At 31.1% G+C, this 15,513-nt stretch overlaps 1 protein-coding gene and 1 non-coding gene across 3 annotated transcripts; both read left to right on the top strand.

The window, feature by feature from the left end:
* Positions 1 to 226: 226 nt before the first annotated feature.
* On the top strand, positions 227 to 4,503 carry LOC124935366 (autophagy-related protein 13a). 2 transcript variants are annotated; one of them, XM_047475804.1, is made up of 3 exons: positions 227 to 2,174; positions 2,285 to 2,454; positions 3,959 to 4,503. In XM_047475804.1, the coding sequence occupies exons 1-3, from the start codon at positions 837 to 839 to the stop codon at positions 4,248 to 4,250; spliced, it is 1,800 nt and encodes a 599-aa protein (XP_047331760.1). In that variant the 5' UTR covers positions 227 to 836; the 3' UTR covers positions 4,251 to 4,503. The 2 variants fall into 2 exon arrangements, with proteins under 2 accessions (XP_047331760.1, XP_047331759.1); XM_047475803.1 differs by having other exon boundaries at positions 3,953 to 4,503.
* Positions 4,504 to 12,709: 8,206 nt separating this feature from the next.
* On the top strand, positions 12,710 to 12,782 carry TRNAR-UCU. Its single transcript has one exon. It is a non-coding gene; the product is annotated as a tRNA-Arg (tRNA).
* Positions 12,783 to 15,513: the final 2,731 nt, after the last annotated feature.

Here is a 15,513-nt window from a genome sequence, read left to right as displayed (position 1 = left end):
TATATCCAAATTAACCACAACTCTCGACCCGGAAATTCGGACACTTTAAAAATTAAGCATAAGATTTGGATATTTCGAGTCTTCCTGAGGTCCTTAGTTCGAATTTGTGAGATAACAAGTTTCACCCGTAATTAAGTGAGTTTATGAATTATGTGCTTGAGTCCGTCACTATTTAACTTTTAAAAAAATAATTTTATTTTATATGATGCAATTTATTTAATAGGATAATGTGAAACAAGCTCTTCTACTTTCATAATTAATTAATTGGTCCCTTCACCGGAAGAACAGCTTTCTCTCTTCTACGCAATCAAATTCCTCTTCACTTTTCCCCCACCATTCTCTCTCTTTCTCGCCATACTCTGGACAAATCCCATCTTCGAGTAAGTACATTTTTCTATTCATGGCAGTTCGAGATCAATTTAGTACTAGTACTAATTCCAACTGTTGTTAGATTTTGATTTTTTTCACATACTCGAATCAATCTGTATTACATTGGGCGTGGTGATAGTTCAGATTCGCATCTTCTTGTATTCATTTCAACATGAACATCTTGATCTGTCTGGTTCGTTCGTCATCTACAGATTCCTTCACACTCGCTGATTCTAGTATCGTTACATCATCGTGGCGATAGATTCATGTTTAGAGATGATTGCAACTGTCTAACATATATTTAGATGAGGACTATGCGTCTTTTCTGAGATCGTTATTGTTCTAAATGCAAATTTCAGCTTCTACTGAGTTATTCGTTTTAGGTTGCTTGCTTCCACAAAATTGAAAATGGGTTTTCCTTGACAAGGTAAAGGAAAGGAAAATTTGTGCAGATTTTGTAGAAAAACATGGACTTGCAAGGTAATCACTCAGCTGAACATGGGAGGTTTGAACAAATAGTTTCTCAATTTCTTATGAAAAGCCTGCATATGATATTGGATTCTAGGATCCCATCCATTCATAAACATGGCCATTCTAGTGAATTTTCTGCTGTTCCAAGTAAAAAGAGCAATAGATGGTTCAACTTAGTGCTTGGAGACCGTCCTCCTGCATTGGATAATTTGAGTTTTTGGCATAGAAATTTATTTGAACCGATGATTATTGACATAATACTTGTCCAAGAAACGGAAGATTCTTCTTCCAGTTACGCTCTTTCTGCAGCATTTGGATCAGGGAAATCTGTCGAGACATTACTAGAAAGGTGGGTTGTTCAGTATGAATATTCCAAGTCAATGGTTCCTCAACTTGGAGAGTCTTCTTTATCTTACAAAAAGATGTACAAAAAGATGATCATACTCTTGCGTTCCCTTTATTCAATGATGAGAATGCTTCCAGCATATCGGCCTTTTAGAAAGCTATGTTCCTCAAACCAGTCTTGTGATTTTGATATCAATTACAAGGTATTTTCTTTTGGCGCTCCATTTTCAAAGGATCAAGAGAAAGTAATGAAGCACTACAGCTTTTGTCCTGCTGATTCAGCGCAGGGTCGTCTCTGTGTTTCCATAGCATATCGTGAAAGCTTGTCTGACTTGAACCTTGAAACTTCTACCTCGTTTCCCCCACAAATAATTGCTGATTATGTTGGTAGCCCTGCTGCAGACCCATTTAGGGCTTTCCCATCTTCAAACAAGGGAGTATCAGCTACCTCTTTCCCATTGCAGGGAAATATATCATCTAGATCACCTTCATCAATGCAATTTCAACGTCCACACAGTTGGACAAGTGGGCTCCACAAGGCGCAACCTTTAGTTCGAGCCTTAAGTGGGTCTCCCCCTGTTTATAGCACATCCACCACACCTTATGGTTCTTCTTCCCCTTCTGGATTGCAACCTAATCATAAGACAATCAGTTTTGAAGATTACCAGCTTTCACCACCTTTCTCACCATCTCCTTCTTCATCTTCCCCGAACTATCTTCCTAGTGACAATTCTATGCAAACCCGCCATCTATCTGAAACAGCTCCTGTATGCATTCCACATCCCATGATGGTGAGAAGTCCTAAATACCAATTCCCTAACCTTTCTGATCCAAGTCGGCATCCACTTCCTCCCCTATCTCCCAGAAGCACAAAGTTGGATAATTCATCTCATGAGTCTGCTTCAGGCATACGGATGTTGAGGAAATCAGAATCAGTAAAGATTGGGGAATTTTATTCTGGGACGATTAATCAATCTTTTGGTCACAAGGTGATCTTTTCTATGTCCTCTTCTGACCAAATAATTGTTTTTTGTTTTAAGACAGTTTATAGTTAGGCTTACACAGTTACATGAAACAGTGTCTCTCGTGATTGCTGCAGGTTTTGAAAGACAGCAAGGATGATTCAGGCCGTTTCTCAGGTGTCCTATCATCTAGTGACTCCCCACGCTTTGGATTTTCTAGAAGCTCCAGTAGACTATCTTTACAGGATGATTTAGATGATGATTTTTCATGTCCTTTTATAGTTGATGACGTTGACTCACCTGTCAGGTACATCTACTTTGATTCTACTCTTGATCTTTGCCTGATTTTTCTTGCCAATCCAATATGGTATTGAATCTGGATTCTCCATATCTCACACTTTTGGTGGGTGGGATGGAGATCTGATTCTTGTGTTTTGGACTTGTGGTAGTATTTTACAAACACAAGAAGCAAAGAACATATGTTTGGGTCAAAATTAAAAGTAATATGTCACCTTGTCTAGTCTTGGATCTCTTGTTGCAAGCCTTTTTTTCTGTAAATTTTCTCATACATCTTTCTTTCTGATATGTGGACCTCAAGATGTAGCTTATAGTGACTAGGCTTGATCAAAAATCAATTTTGGTTTACTAACCAAACCCTAAATTAGTAATTTTGGTGGTGCTTGGATTGGATTAGTTTGGTTTGGATTGGGCACAAAGATAAAGTTGGCTTAGTCATTTGGACTTCCACAATTAAACCTTAGTCCCAAAGGTTTGAAATTCTGGAATGCCTAAATTTTTGTATTTAGATTCTTTGTTGAGTATATAAAGAAACACTTCTTCAATTGTTTTTGTTAATACAATATTTTATACTTGTAACTTATCAATTTATACAAATTAAACATTTTATAAGTTTTATAAATTTACCTAAACTATGTTTTTGGTCAACTTTAGTTTAATAAAAATAAAATATAATAATTTATAGTTTATCATTTTACCCTTGCTTATTATTTAGTAAATGAATATGATCTCATTAATGAATTTTATATTATTTGTATTGATTTCAATTATTCATTTTATAGAAATACTTATTTAATTTGATATTAAAACTAAATTATGATTGAATGAGAGAATGTTGAAAATTAGGGAGGGTACAAAATTATTCTATAGTTACTTTTATATTTGTAAAGATTAAGTAGCTTTATTTATTGAAAACCCACTACAGCTTTGTCTGTTACTAAAAGTATATTCTGGATAGTATAGTATACACAGAATAACCATTACAAAATTTTCAGTTTTCTTTAGAGCTTGTTTAATGTGGGTTAACTAATATTAATTTTAAACAACTCACTATTCAATCAACAATCTACATTCAAATCAATCCAAAATACTCTATGATTACTATTTTATTTAATCACATCATTCAAATCAAACCAAAATACTTCTGTTATTATTATTTTTTAAAATTATTTATTGATTTTATATTTATACCCCTAATATCTTTTTATTCAAAGAACATGTTTCAGTAACCTAGGATAAATGAGGTTATTTGAAAATAACCACCCCATATCAACCAGATGCCTTAATGTTAAAATCACTTCTTAAACATTGACCATTCTGATTGTTACTTGGTCAAGACACTCACAATATTTTGCAATCCAATCATGCTCTATTTTTATTGGATTCTTCACTTTCTTTTACTTATTTGTTTCCTGAAAATGGCATGTCAGTGATCTGTTGGTACTGCATACCATCAATTCTTTGCTTGTTCTTATGTGGTCAATTATTTTCCTCCTCTTTGTTTGTAGATACAGTCATGAGGAGAAAAAGGTTGGAACGGAGTTCAGTTCACAGACATCTTCAACAAATAGAAAATCTCAAGATGCTGCTGTGGGTGCCCTTGTTCACATGTTGAGGACAGCGCCTCCTCTGCGCCAGGATCCAAGCTATTACTCTACTTTTTCGTCCAGCAGGACAGAAGCTGAAAGAGAAACTTCTGGTTCAGCATCAAACTTCTTCCTCCCTCGGAAGACATCAGACGCCCTTGAGGAACTAAAGGGTTACCGAGAAATGAAACAAATGCTACTCTCCAAAAGTGGAAATTGAACAATAATGAAAGCCGTTGCTTGTGTAGTTGAGTAGATTTGGTTTGGTTTGATTTGGTTTGTTTAGTAGAAAGGTGAGGAGCTGGATGGCTTTTGTTGTGTTTAACATGTTTAAAATAGTGGTAATAGTAATTAATGTATACAATTCTTTCAGCTCTTGTAATGACTGTAGATTAGAATTTGAATGTAATGCTAAATGTAACAGATCTTTGATGATTTTCAATCAAAAATGTAAGTTTTACTGTTGGATTCTAGTTTCATTTGTCTCCATTTTTTCCTGCCATTTTAAGCTGGAGAATCTCGACTACAATTCAGCTCTAAGCTTATGAAAAAAAGACAGTTTGTTCCACCAAAATCCCCATTATGGTCAATCTCCAGGCCCTCCAACTCTGCACTCTTTATGAACAATAATTCATCGTTTTCACATGCATGAATTTTGTCTGACTTCAAGTTTCTTCAAAAATATGGAAATAATTGTAGAACTAATCTCAACGTGCTGGTTGTTTCCACAAGGCCTCCCCTTGTAAATGTTTCAACTTTCAAGTAGCAACCATCAGCTGATAAGGCAGCAGCTGAGTCCATTGGATAGTGAGATTTCATGACCAAGCCTTTGAATTCCATTTTAATAAGTCTGACTAGTTGTTTTTGTTGAAGATATATTTCATATCCACGGAAATTTCACGAAATGACACTCATAATAGGGGTAAATGAGCATAGTAAGATTTCATGACTAAGTTTTTGAATTCCATTTTAATAAATCTGACTAGTTGTTTTGTTGAAGATATATTTCATATCTATGGAAATTTGACGAAATGACTCTCAAAATAGAAGTAAATGAGATGGTGAAATGCGTTGTTTTGTTGAAGATATATTTCATATCTATGGAAATTTGACGAAATGACTCTCATCATAGAGGTAAATGAGATGGTGAAATGCGTTGGTGACCACTTCATATTTTTTTTTGACGAAATTGTCTATGTCGCGAGATGCCATGTAAAAATTCCACAATCGCGAGACGCGACTCCGGTTGCGAGAAGCAACCGGCAATCGGCAATCGCGAGATGCACATTTTTTCAAATAAATTTTTTCAAAAAAAATATAAAAATTTCTCTACGTATTATATATAATATTATATTTGTCTTCTCTCTCTATATTATATAATAATATATTACTTATTTCTCTCTATATTAATATAATATATTTTTCTCAATATTATATCTAATATAATAATATATTCATATTTTTAAATGTTTTCCTATTTTTCATCCTTAATATTATTAATATTAGGCTATTTTATATATCATTAACCCTAATTACATTGTTTATATCGATATTTCGTCTTTCCATCTCTAATCATTTAATTTTTTTTTATCATAAATTCAACATAATTGTGAAAATCATATTTAAGGTTACATTTTAATTTTTAATGCTCTTAAATTAATTTTTTTTTCTTATTCTTATATTTATTTTCATAATCTCTTTTCATTTTAAAAAAATTATCATATTTTTTTTATTACAAAGACATCATACAATATATCATGAATATTATTAAAGGAGGCTTCAAAATTACCAAAAGCATATCAATTATTATGGTATATTTTTTCATTTACAACTTATTATATTAATATTTTTGATATATATTTTGAAATATTTTTTACACTAGTTAATATTGTTATATATTTAATTTGTATATTTAATATTTTTTTATAAAATATACAATTATTATATTTATTTTAATTTTATTTAGGGGCCTAGGTTGTGACACATATTTATTTTTAGTTATATTTATTTTTAGTTATTTATTTTATGTAGGATATGAAATAATGGAAATGTTCTATAAACGAATCTTACCAAACTTTATCCCGAAGATTTCACATGCAGTGATTATTTATTTTTGGAACAACAACTTCAGATTTACTTATTTAATTTGCGGGATGATCCTCAATTTTCTTCAATTGAAGACTTGAGAATTCTTGCTCAGAAATTGGCTGCAACAAAAAAACATATAGTCTTTCCATTAGTTTATCGATTGATAGAGTTGATTTTAGTTTTACCAGTTGTAACTGCATCCGTTGAAATTTTTTTTTCTACAATGAAGACCGTGAAGACTGATTTACGTAATGGAATGGGAGAAGAATGAATGAATGATAGTTTAGTTGTATCTCAACAATTAAAAATGAGCCAATATTGCAATATTTTTTTATAAATAAATTAAAACGACGACGTTTTTGAAATGGGACACCGTTTGGGACATTAAAGTGGGAGAGCAGATCCGAGCCGATTCTCTAGATGATTTAAAATTGTTTTTAAAATTGAACAGCCTCTGGAAATAGATCTGACCCCTTAAAATATAATCTTAAAATTTAAAAAGTTTACAAAAATTGACCCGTCTGATTTCAATTTCAAGTAACGTCTTACCATTCTAACGCTATTTTTTATTTTACGATTTCATAATATTTACATTAAAAACGATGAATTTATACATTAAAAAAATTATAATTTATTCAAATAAATAAATTAATATATTTATTTTATAAATAAATTATATTTATAATGTTATTTACTTATTATATTATTTAATTAATTTTATATCTAAACATATAAAATTTTAAAAAATGAATTAGATATAAAATACTTAATTATATATAAATAATAATATATAATTAATATTTTTTCAAACGCTCTTACCAAACTTATTTAGAAATGTTTCTTAGGTAAGTATAATAAAGAGTGGCTCAAACTGTGCATCATGCATATCTTCTTTTATCTATTAGACCAAAATTTTTCCAAGTATTATCCTCAACCCAAAATTTAGTTTAAAATATAAAAATTAGTTAAAGAAATAATTATTATATATTGTTATTATATATATATATATATATATTTAAGTATAAACTAATTAAATAATAATATAAAAAGTTAATTACATTAATTAATTAATTAATTTAAATAAATAATAACTTTTTTATAATTTATAAATATAAATTTACTTTTTCTCTAATAAAATTTGTTTAAATCGTAAAATTTTACTCTAACTAAATTCAAATAGTTAGAGTTTAACTAATTTAAAGAGTTTATCTAAAGTAGACTTTAACATTTATAGGGATGGCACTCGCGGGGAATTTGACGAAATGACCCCAAAGATTGGGGTATTTGACATCGTGGTCACTTGATAACTTAATTTGCTCTAGTGATCATTTTAATTTTTTTGGACGAAATTACCCTTTTCGCGTAACGCAAAGGGCTTCGCGTTTCGCGAAGTGAATTTGAGTTTTGTATAAATACTTAGATTTTTTCATTTCCTTCATTTCCTTTCTCTCTCTTCTCTCTCTACCCTTGTTCTCTCTTTGACGGCGACGACGGCGGCGACTGCTACGGCGACGACAGTGGCGGGGAACACATCATACAGATAAGAAAACTCTAACCCTAAATCGATTTATCTTCATTTCAAACCCTAACCCTAAATCGATTTATCTTCATTTGAAAACCCTAACTCTAAATCGATTTATCTTCATTTGAAAACTCTAACTCTAAATCGATTTATCTTCATTTGAAAACCCTAAATCAATTTATGTTTATCTTCAAAATTGATTTAAATTGTTCTTATTGTTCATATTGGTTAATATTGGCTTTACTATCGTTGTTCATATTGTCGATGATGACATTTGTAGATAATCTCGTCGATATGGGTTCCGTTTCAGGGAAGATTCACTTATCGCTTCGCGTTTTGCGAAGTATTTCGTGTTTCGTTAAGTGTTTCGCATTTCGCTAAGTGCTTCGCGTTACGCGAAGCAACACGGTCGGCACGCACGCGAAATGGCACAATCGGCACGCGAAATGACACGGTCGTCACGCAAAGGCACATCGCGTTACGCGAAACGACACCGAGTTGTACTTATATTTGTGTAAAACATCAAATTCGATTCCTATTGTTTTTCATAAAGAATGGTTTTCTTTGTTTTGTTTGATTAAAGAATCTGTCATCTGCTTATATTTAGTCTTATTTGTCTTTCTTACCTTATCTTAACATTGTTAAAGAATTTCTTTTATCTTGAAAGAAGAAGCAAAAGGTAATAAAGATAATTAACGTTGAAATTGATTTTATTTTAAAACCATAACTAAAAAAATACAACAAAAAATTCAATATTAAAATAATAGTCAGCAACAAAATTAAATCTTCTTTGAAAATTTAAACAAATAAATACAAATTTATCATGAGCTAAACAAAACAGAATGTCATAAATTATTATTACAAGTTACAAATAAGAAGTTATGGGTGCCGTGCCGACTATGCCGTTTCGCGTACTGACCGTGCCGTTTCGCGTGTCGACTGTGCCGCTTCGCGTAACACAAAACACTTAGCGAAACACGAAGCACTTAACGAAACGCGAAGTACTTCGCGAAACGTGAAGCGATAAGTGAATCTTCCCTAAAACGGAACCCATATCAACGAGATTATCTGCAAATGTCAACATCGACAATATGAACAACAATAGTAAAACTAATATTAACCGATATGAACAATAAGAACAACTTAAATCGATTGTGAAGATAAATATAAATTAATTTAGGGTTTTCAAATGAAGATAAATCGATTTAGGTTTAGGGTTTGAAATGAAGATAAATCGATTTAGAGTTAGAGTTTTCTTATCTGTATGATGTGTTCCCCGCCGCCGTCGTCGTAGTAGCAGTCACCGCCGTCGTCAAAGAGAGAACAAGAGTAAAGAGAGAAGAGAGAGAAAAGAAATGAAGGAAATGAAAAAAATTGAGTATTTATACAAAACCAAAATTCACTTCGCGAAACGCGAAACCCTTCACGTTAAGCAAAAAAGATAATTTCGTCCAAAAAAATTAAAATGACCATGAGAGCAAATTAAGTTATCAAGTGACCACGAGGTCAAATAACCCAATCTTTGGGGTCATTTCGTCAAATTTCCCGGCAACCGCCCTATCCGTCAGGTTGTCGAGTTGTGAATTACCTATTTTTAAACCCGATTTTCATTTTATTACCCGACTTGAACCCTATGAGTATCTATATTTGTATCTCATACTCGATTTGTCGGATACCCTATTACCTCATTAAATATGAATTTATATTTATTATTATTTTTTAAAATATACTAAATATCAAAAACACAAATTAAAATATTACTTGCATTGCCTAGTTATATTATAAAAATTGAAAAATATAATAATTTTATTATTATTACATATTTGAGTTTAATAAAAATTAGAGAGAATTTCTCTCCAAAAAAAATTAAAGTGATTGTAAAAAAAAATTAAAAGATTGTTGAATTTGAAAATAAGAAAATAAAAAGTGAAAAGTGAATAGAGAGAAAATATTTTATTATTAAATAAAATGAAAATTAAGAATTAGGGAAAGATAGATTAAAATGATGTTAGAGTGGAAGGTGAGTATAAGTAACATAAATAATATATTTATTATAAATTTAAAAATATTTTTATTATGTGCATTTGAAAAGTCATTTTAAACTTTAATAAATATATATATATATATATATATTTTAAATAGTTAGAATTTAACTAATTTTAAGAGTTTATTTAAAGTAGACTTTAACATTTATAGGGATGACAACGGCTCTGTCCGCGGGGTTGTCGAGTTGTGAAGTATCAATTTTTAAACCCGATTTTTATTTTACTACCTGACTTGAACTCAATAAGTATTTCTATTTGTATCTCATTCTCGATTCGTCGGATACCCTATGACCTAATTAAATATAAATTTATATTTATTATTTTTTAAATATACTAAATATCAAAAACACAAATTAAAATATTCCTTGCATTGAATAGTTATATTATAAAAAATAGAAAATATAACAATTTTATTATTATTACATATTTTAGTTTAACAAAAATAGAAAAAATTGCCCCAAAAAAAATTAGAGTAAATGTTTAAAAAAATTAAAAAATTGTTGAATTTGAAATAAAAAAGTGAGTAGAGAGAAAATATTTTATTATTAAATAAAATGAAGATTTAGAGTTAATGAGAAGATAATATTAAAGTGGAACTGGGTATGAGTAACATAGATAATATATTTATTATAAATTTGAAAATATTTTAATTATATGCATTTGAAAAGTCATTTTAAACTTTAATAAATAAATATATATATATATATATATTAATATTAATATTTCTGGTATCGGGTTTGGATTTCGCACACTCCTAATCCAAATTCGATCGAGTAATATTTTTCACTCCTATTTCCCTATCTCGAATCCTATTTAAAATATATGAATTCAACCATTGAGTATTTACAAGTATAGAGTATACGGGTACTCGTTGTCATCCCTAAGCATTTAGCATATTCTAATAATAAAATCCTACGATCTTAAGAGTGAGCTCATAATTTTAAGATTCTAGTTTCAATATTATATTTTGGGTTATGAATAGTGTCGAAAATAATATTTTATAATTTTTTTACTTCTAACCAATCTGGATTAATTATTTACTTTGTTTAATCTAAATGATTTGGGTTCTCGTGATTATAAATACTCTTCGGATAATAAGGCAGGAATGATTTAAATATATTAGGATTAATGTAAGTCATTATTTTTTAAAAAAAATAGAGAAATGTAAAGGAAAAAAAGGAAGACGGGAAGGCGGTCCAACTGTCGCAAAATCCTAAAATTTCGAACAATGAGGTCTCTTCTTCTAACTTTTAGATCGCGACAGGGACGGCCCTGAGGTAAGCCCGGCAAGCCCTCGGACTAGGGCAGCCCACTCTCTAGGGCAGTTCATTTGTTAAAAATATCAAAAGATTTAGTTATATTTATTGTAATTTTAAACATAAATGGTTGTAGTTTGATGGTTTAAGATATATATTTAAAGTTTAATGTGGTTATGGGTTTAAATCTCATCAAAAATGAATTTTTTTTTTATCAATTTTTAAAACTAGACTTACACGGTGGAGGAGACTGACAAAAAAATCTTCTCTTGCTCTTCACCGACAAGAAAATATGAGATTTAAGACGATGTCTTCATTCGCTCATCGATGACTTCCATCATGTTTGAAATGTTGCTGCCTATCGAGGTAAAATGGTGTTTTTGCATAAATTAATTTTGATTCCTCCTTGGGTTATCATGAATCCAAGCATTTCCCTTTTGGTGGGTTTAATCGCATGTCATATTTCTTGATATATATGATGAAATTTTCCAAGTTGCACAAGTGTTGGTCCATCTTTGAACTTGATAACAATTTAATGATGTAAACGTCAATCTCTTTATAGATCATGTCATTTAAAATACTACCCTAATAAGTAGCACCAACATTCTTTTATCTGAACGACATGACTCAATAATAAAATGTTCCTTACTTTGTGACGAAAGCAGGGGCGGAGCCAAGTACAAGCCGGCCCGGGCTGTAGCCCGGGTAGCCTTAAATAGCCTGCATGTATTTTATCAATAACAACGGTAAATTACCGTCGTTATTGGTTATTTTCCATCGCTAAAAGGCATTGGTGACATCAAACTATAAAACTAGCTCGGATAGATTTTTTTAATAAAAAATTAGCCCGGGTAGGTTTCAAATTCTGGCTCCGTCCCTGGACGAAGGGAATCCATTTTTTGTCCTCCCGCTTCCGCGCCATGAAGATGTAAATGTACCATGTACAATGTTAATGTATCTAAAAAAGAGAGTAATTTGTGTCCAACCATGTGGTTGAACAAGGTGTTGTGAGGTGGTGCTCGATAATGAATGCAAACTTTGATCTTTTCATCTTTCTTCAGTATGGATACCATGCAGGGACATATATAGGATTTAGAGTTAAGTTTGGCTTGAAAAATATTTGAGAGGGCTTAAGAAAATAAAAGAGAAAAATTAAGGGAATATTTCATTAAATTAGATTGAAAAAATAGGAAATTATTGAGTAATGTCAAATTATATCATTATAAAAAATATATAAAAAATATTTCAGCACAACTCAGTCCTAACATAAATCTGTCCCAAAATTTTAGTGACTCATTGTGGGTACTCCGTGATAAGTTTCGCGTTCATGTGCTTTTTTAATCCTTCTCTAATCTTCTCGATCACTCACATTTTTTGGAAAATCTACTTCACCGACTTCTCCTTAAGAAAAGATGAATTTTTTGTTGCTTGATTTCTAGTTAGTTATAAAATGCCTTTATTTTGTTTATAAAATTCAATTAAATCATGACATTTGTATGTTTCATTTTTTACATATTCAAAATATTTTTAGAAACTAAAAAATGAAAATCAAATAAGACCTAAATTTTACATATTCTATAAATTATTATTTAACATGAAGGAGAATATAATTGTAATTTTAAAATTGACTAATGAAGTTTTATCTCACCCTCACAAAATATGGAAAGTTTTAGAGAAGTTATACATATCAATGTTTCTTATAAATCATTAACTCAATGTAACATGTTTATTTTATAATTTAAATGATAAAAGAGTAAAACAAACATGAGCACCCGTGGCCTAATGGATAAGGCGCTTGACTTCTAATCAAGCGATTGTGGGTTCGAGTCCCACCGGGTGTGATTATTTTTTATTTGATTTGTGTGGGTGAGTATTTAAATTTTCTTTCTTATAGATTTGTTCCTGATTATTTTTTATTTGATTTGTGTGGGTGAGTATTTAAATTTTCTTTCTTATAGATTTGTTCCATTCAATCATATTTGAAAACTCCCAAATCTAAATAATTTTTTTGTTTTAATTGACTCTGGTTTTTGGGCTCTTAAGGGCTAAAATAAATCTATTGTATGTAATATAGAAATGGGTGTTTGTGAAGCCCCTAAAAACCAGGTGTGCATTATTTTTATGTTATTTTTTATTTGATTTGTGTGGGTGAATATTTAACTTTTCATTCTTAAAGATTTATTCCATTCAATTATATTTGAAAACGTCCAAATCTAAATAAAAATTTTGTTTTTATTGACTCTTGTTTATGGGGCCCTTAAGGGTTCAAATAAATCTATTGTATGTAATAGAAACGGGTGTTTGTGAAGCCCCTAAAAACAAGGGCATGATTGATTTCAAAGTTTTTATTATTTTATGTGAAGAACATGCTTGATTTTTTTTCAGAAACTTTGATTCTGTGATGTTATGAATGCATGTTTGGTATTTGATTCATGTTTAAGGAATGTTTGGGATATTTTAAACAATTTGATTTCGATTCAGGATAAAATTACATTATTTTTATTGTTATTTTTTATTTGATTTGTGTGGCTGAATATTTAACTTTTCATTCTTATAGATTTGTTCCATTCAATCATATTTGAAAACGCCCAAAACTTTGATTCTCAGATGTTATGAATGCATGGTTGGTATTCGATTCATGTTTAAGGAATGTTTGGGATGTTTCTAAGCAATTAGATTTCAATTCAGGAAAAAGTTGCGTTTTTTGTTTTCTAGGTGTTCTTGGCTAGGATCACATGATCGTGGCCTGATTTTCGATAAAAAAAACCAACCATAGGTTTGCAAACCGAGGGTTAAAACCTATGACATTGTTTCTGCTAGATAAAAATCACTGCATTGATAATTTATTCTAAACAATCAAAGAGAGAGAAATTGTTAAATTAAAGTTGTTAATTAATTTAAGAAATACAATTACCAGGTTTTGAATATTTAGTTTAAATAATAAAAAAGGAAGAAATTGTTAAGTATTAATTATAAGTGTATAAATAAAAACTGAGTTGTGTTAAATTAACTTTGTGTAGATTGAAGAAATCCGGAAAGGAAAACTGTCCGGTAGTTGATCAAATTCTGCATTTGATCAAACTTCGGTTTATGCAATGGAGCGCGTCCAATATTTAATCGAGATTGGTTTTCATATCCTGATCGGTTTTATATGACTTTGATATTATGCAAAGGAGCACGTTCGGTATTTAATCGAGATCGGTTTTCATATCGAGATCGATTTTATATGACTTCGGTATTATGCAAAGGAGCGCGTCCAGTAATTAATCGAGTTCGGTTTCCATATCAAAATCAGTTTTATATGACTTTGATATTATGCAAAGGAGCGCGTCCGATATTTAATCGAGATCAGTTTCCATATCGAGATTGGTTTTATATGACTTCGTTATTATGCAAAGGAGCACGTCCGATATTTAATCGAGATCGATTTTATATGAATTTGGTATTATGCAAAGGAGCACGTCCGATATTTAATCGAGATCGATTTTCATATCGAGATTGGTATTTTGTAAAAGGCGCGTCCAGTAATGTGTGAGCTTCTAGTTTTTATATCAAATCGGTATTTTACAGACGCGTCCAGTAGTTTATCTAGATCGGCTTCTGGATAATCGCTTCGGTTTTATCTCATCCTCGGTTCTATATCCAAGCCTTCTAGTATTTTACCAATTCGGTATTATATCAGGACGCTTCCGGTATTTCACCATTTCGGTATTATACAAGTGTTCCCGGTTCTTGATCAAATGTGGTATCTGATCAAACATCCTTTGTGGACAGTCTGATACAGCAGCAAAGCTAGATCTAAAAGAATGTCACGTACCAAGACAATTCAAATCCTCTGAGTTGTACATTCCTCGTACACCACATCCCATTTAATGAATATTTGGCTTACTATCATTCAGTATAGACAAGATCAAGCGAGTATCTTCTCTCATGTACTATTTTTGGAACTCAGCCAATAAAATTAGGACTGGTGTCCTCTGAAGCAAATATGTCCACTGTAGTTTGCCTATTTAAGAAGAAGAAAGAGGACAATTCTCTACACGGCTCACACACGGTCTTCTCATCACTCTCTCAATCTCTCAAAGTCCTAAAAGCTTACAAGTTTGCTAGAGTGTTAAAAGTTGTATTATATACTGTTCATTTTGTGTGAGTTTTCAGTATTGTAAGTTGACGAAATTTTTTCTGGTCAATAGAGTGTGTGCTAGGAGTTCAGAAATAGGAATTGTCTAAGTCCTGGTTGTCCGACTATGTTTGTACAAGTGTTGTATCCAAACCAAATCTTCTAGTGAATATCCTTCTTAAGGTTGAGAAGAAGGGGTGACGTAAGAGCTTTTACTCCAAACATCCATAAAATCTCTTGTGCCATGTGTTCCTTTCTTTCTATTCTATTTATCTACTGTTTCAAGTCTAAACATACAGTTCCGCACTTGAATTCCGTACAAGAATTTGTGACAACTTGCGAAAAATAGGAACGGATATTAACTTCTAACAAAATTAATATCAAATTGGAGTGTATAAGAGTTCAACATAGTCAGACCCTAGTCTCTATTATTGTACCCGATCCTAATAGTT

Source organism: Impatiens glandulifera, chromosome 4 (genome assembly GCF_907164915.1).
Source record: "Impatiens glandulifera chromosome 4, dImpGla2.1, whole genome shotgun sequence".
Classification (NCBI taxonomy): Eukaryota; Viridiplantae; Streptophyta; class Magnoliopsida; order Ericales; family Balsaminaceae; genus Impatiens; species Impatiens glandulifera.
The sequence above is the reverse complement of the archived record's forward strand: the minus strand, read 5'-3'. Positions and strand labels throughout refer to the sequence as shown.

Excerpts from the sequence above, each read along its gene's own strand:
- LOC124935366 (XM_047475803.1), top strand. The coding sequence starts at position 837 with ATGGACTTGCAAGGTAATCACTCAGCTGAACATGGGAGGTTTGAACAA. Across the intron at positions 2,175-2,284 it reads ATCAATCTTTTGGTCACAAG|GTTTTGAAAGACAGCAAGGA; the intron begins GTGATCTTTTCT and ends TGATTGCTGCAG. Across the intron at positions 2,455-3,952 it reads GACGTTGACTCACCTGTCAG|ATACAGTCATGAGGAGAAAA; the intron begins GTACATCTACTT and ends CTTTGTTTGTAG.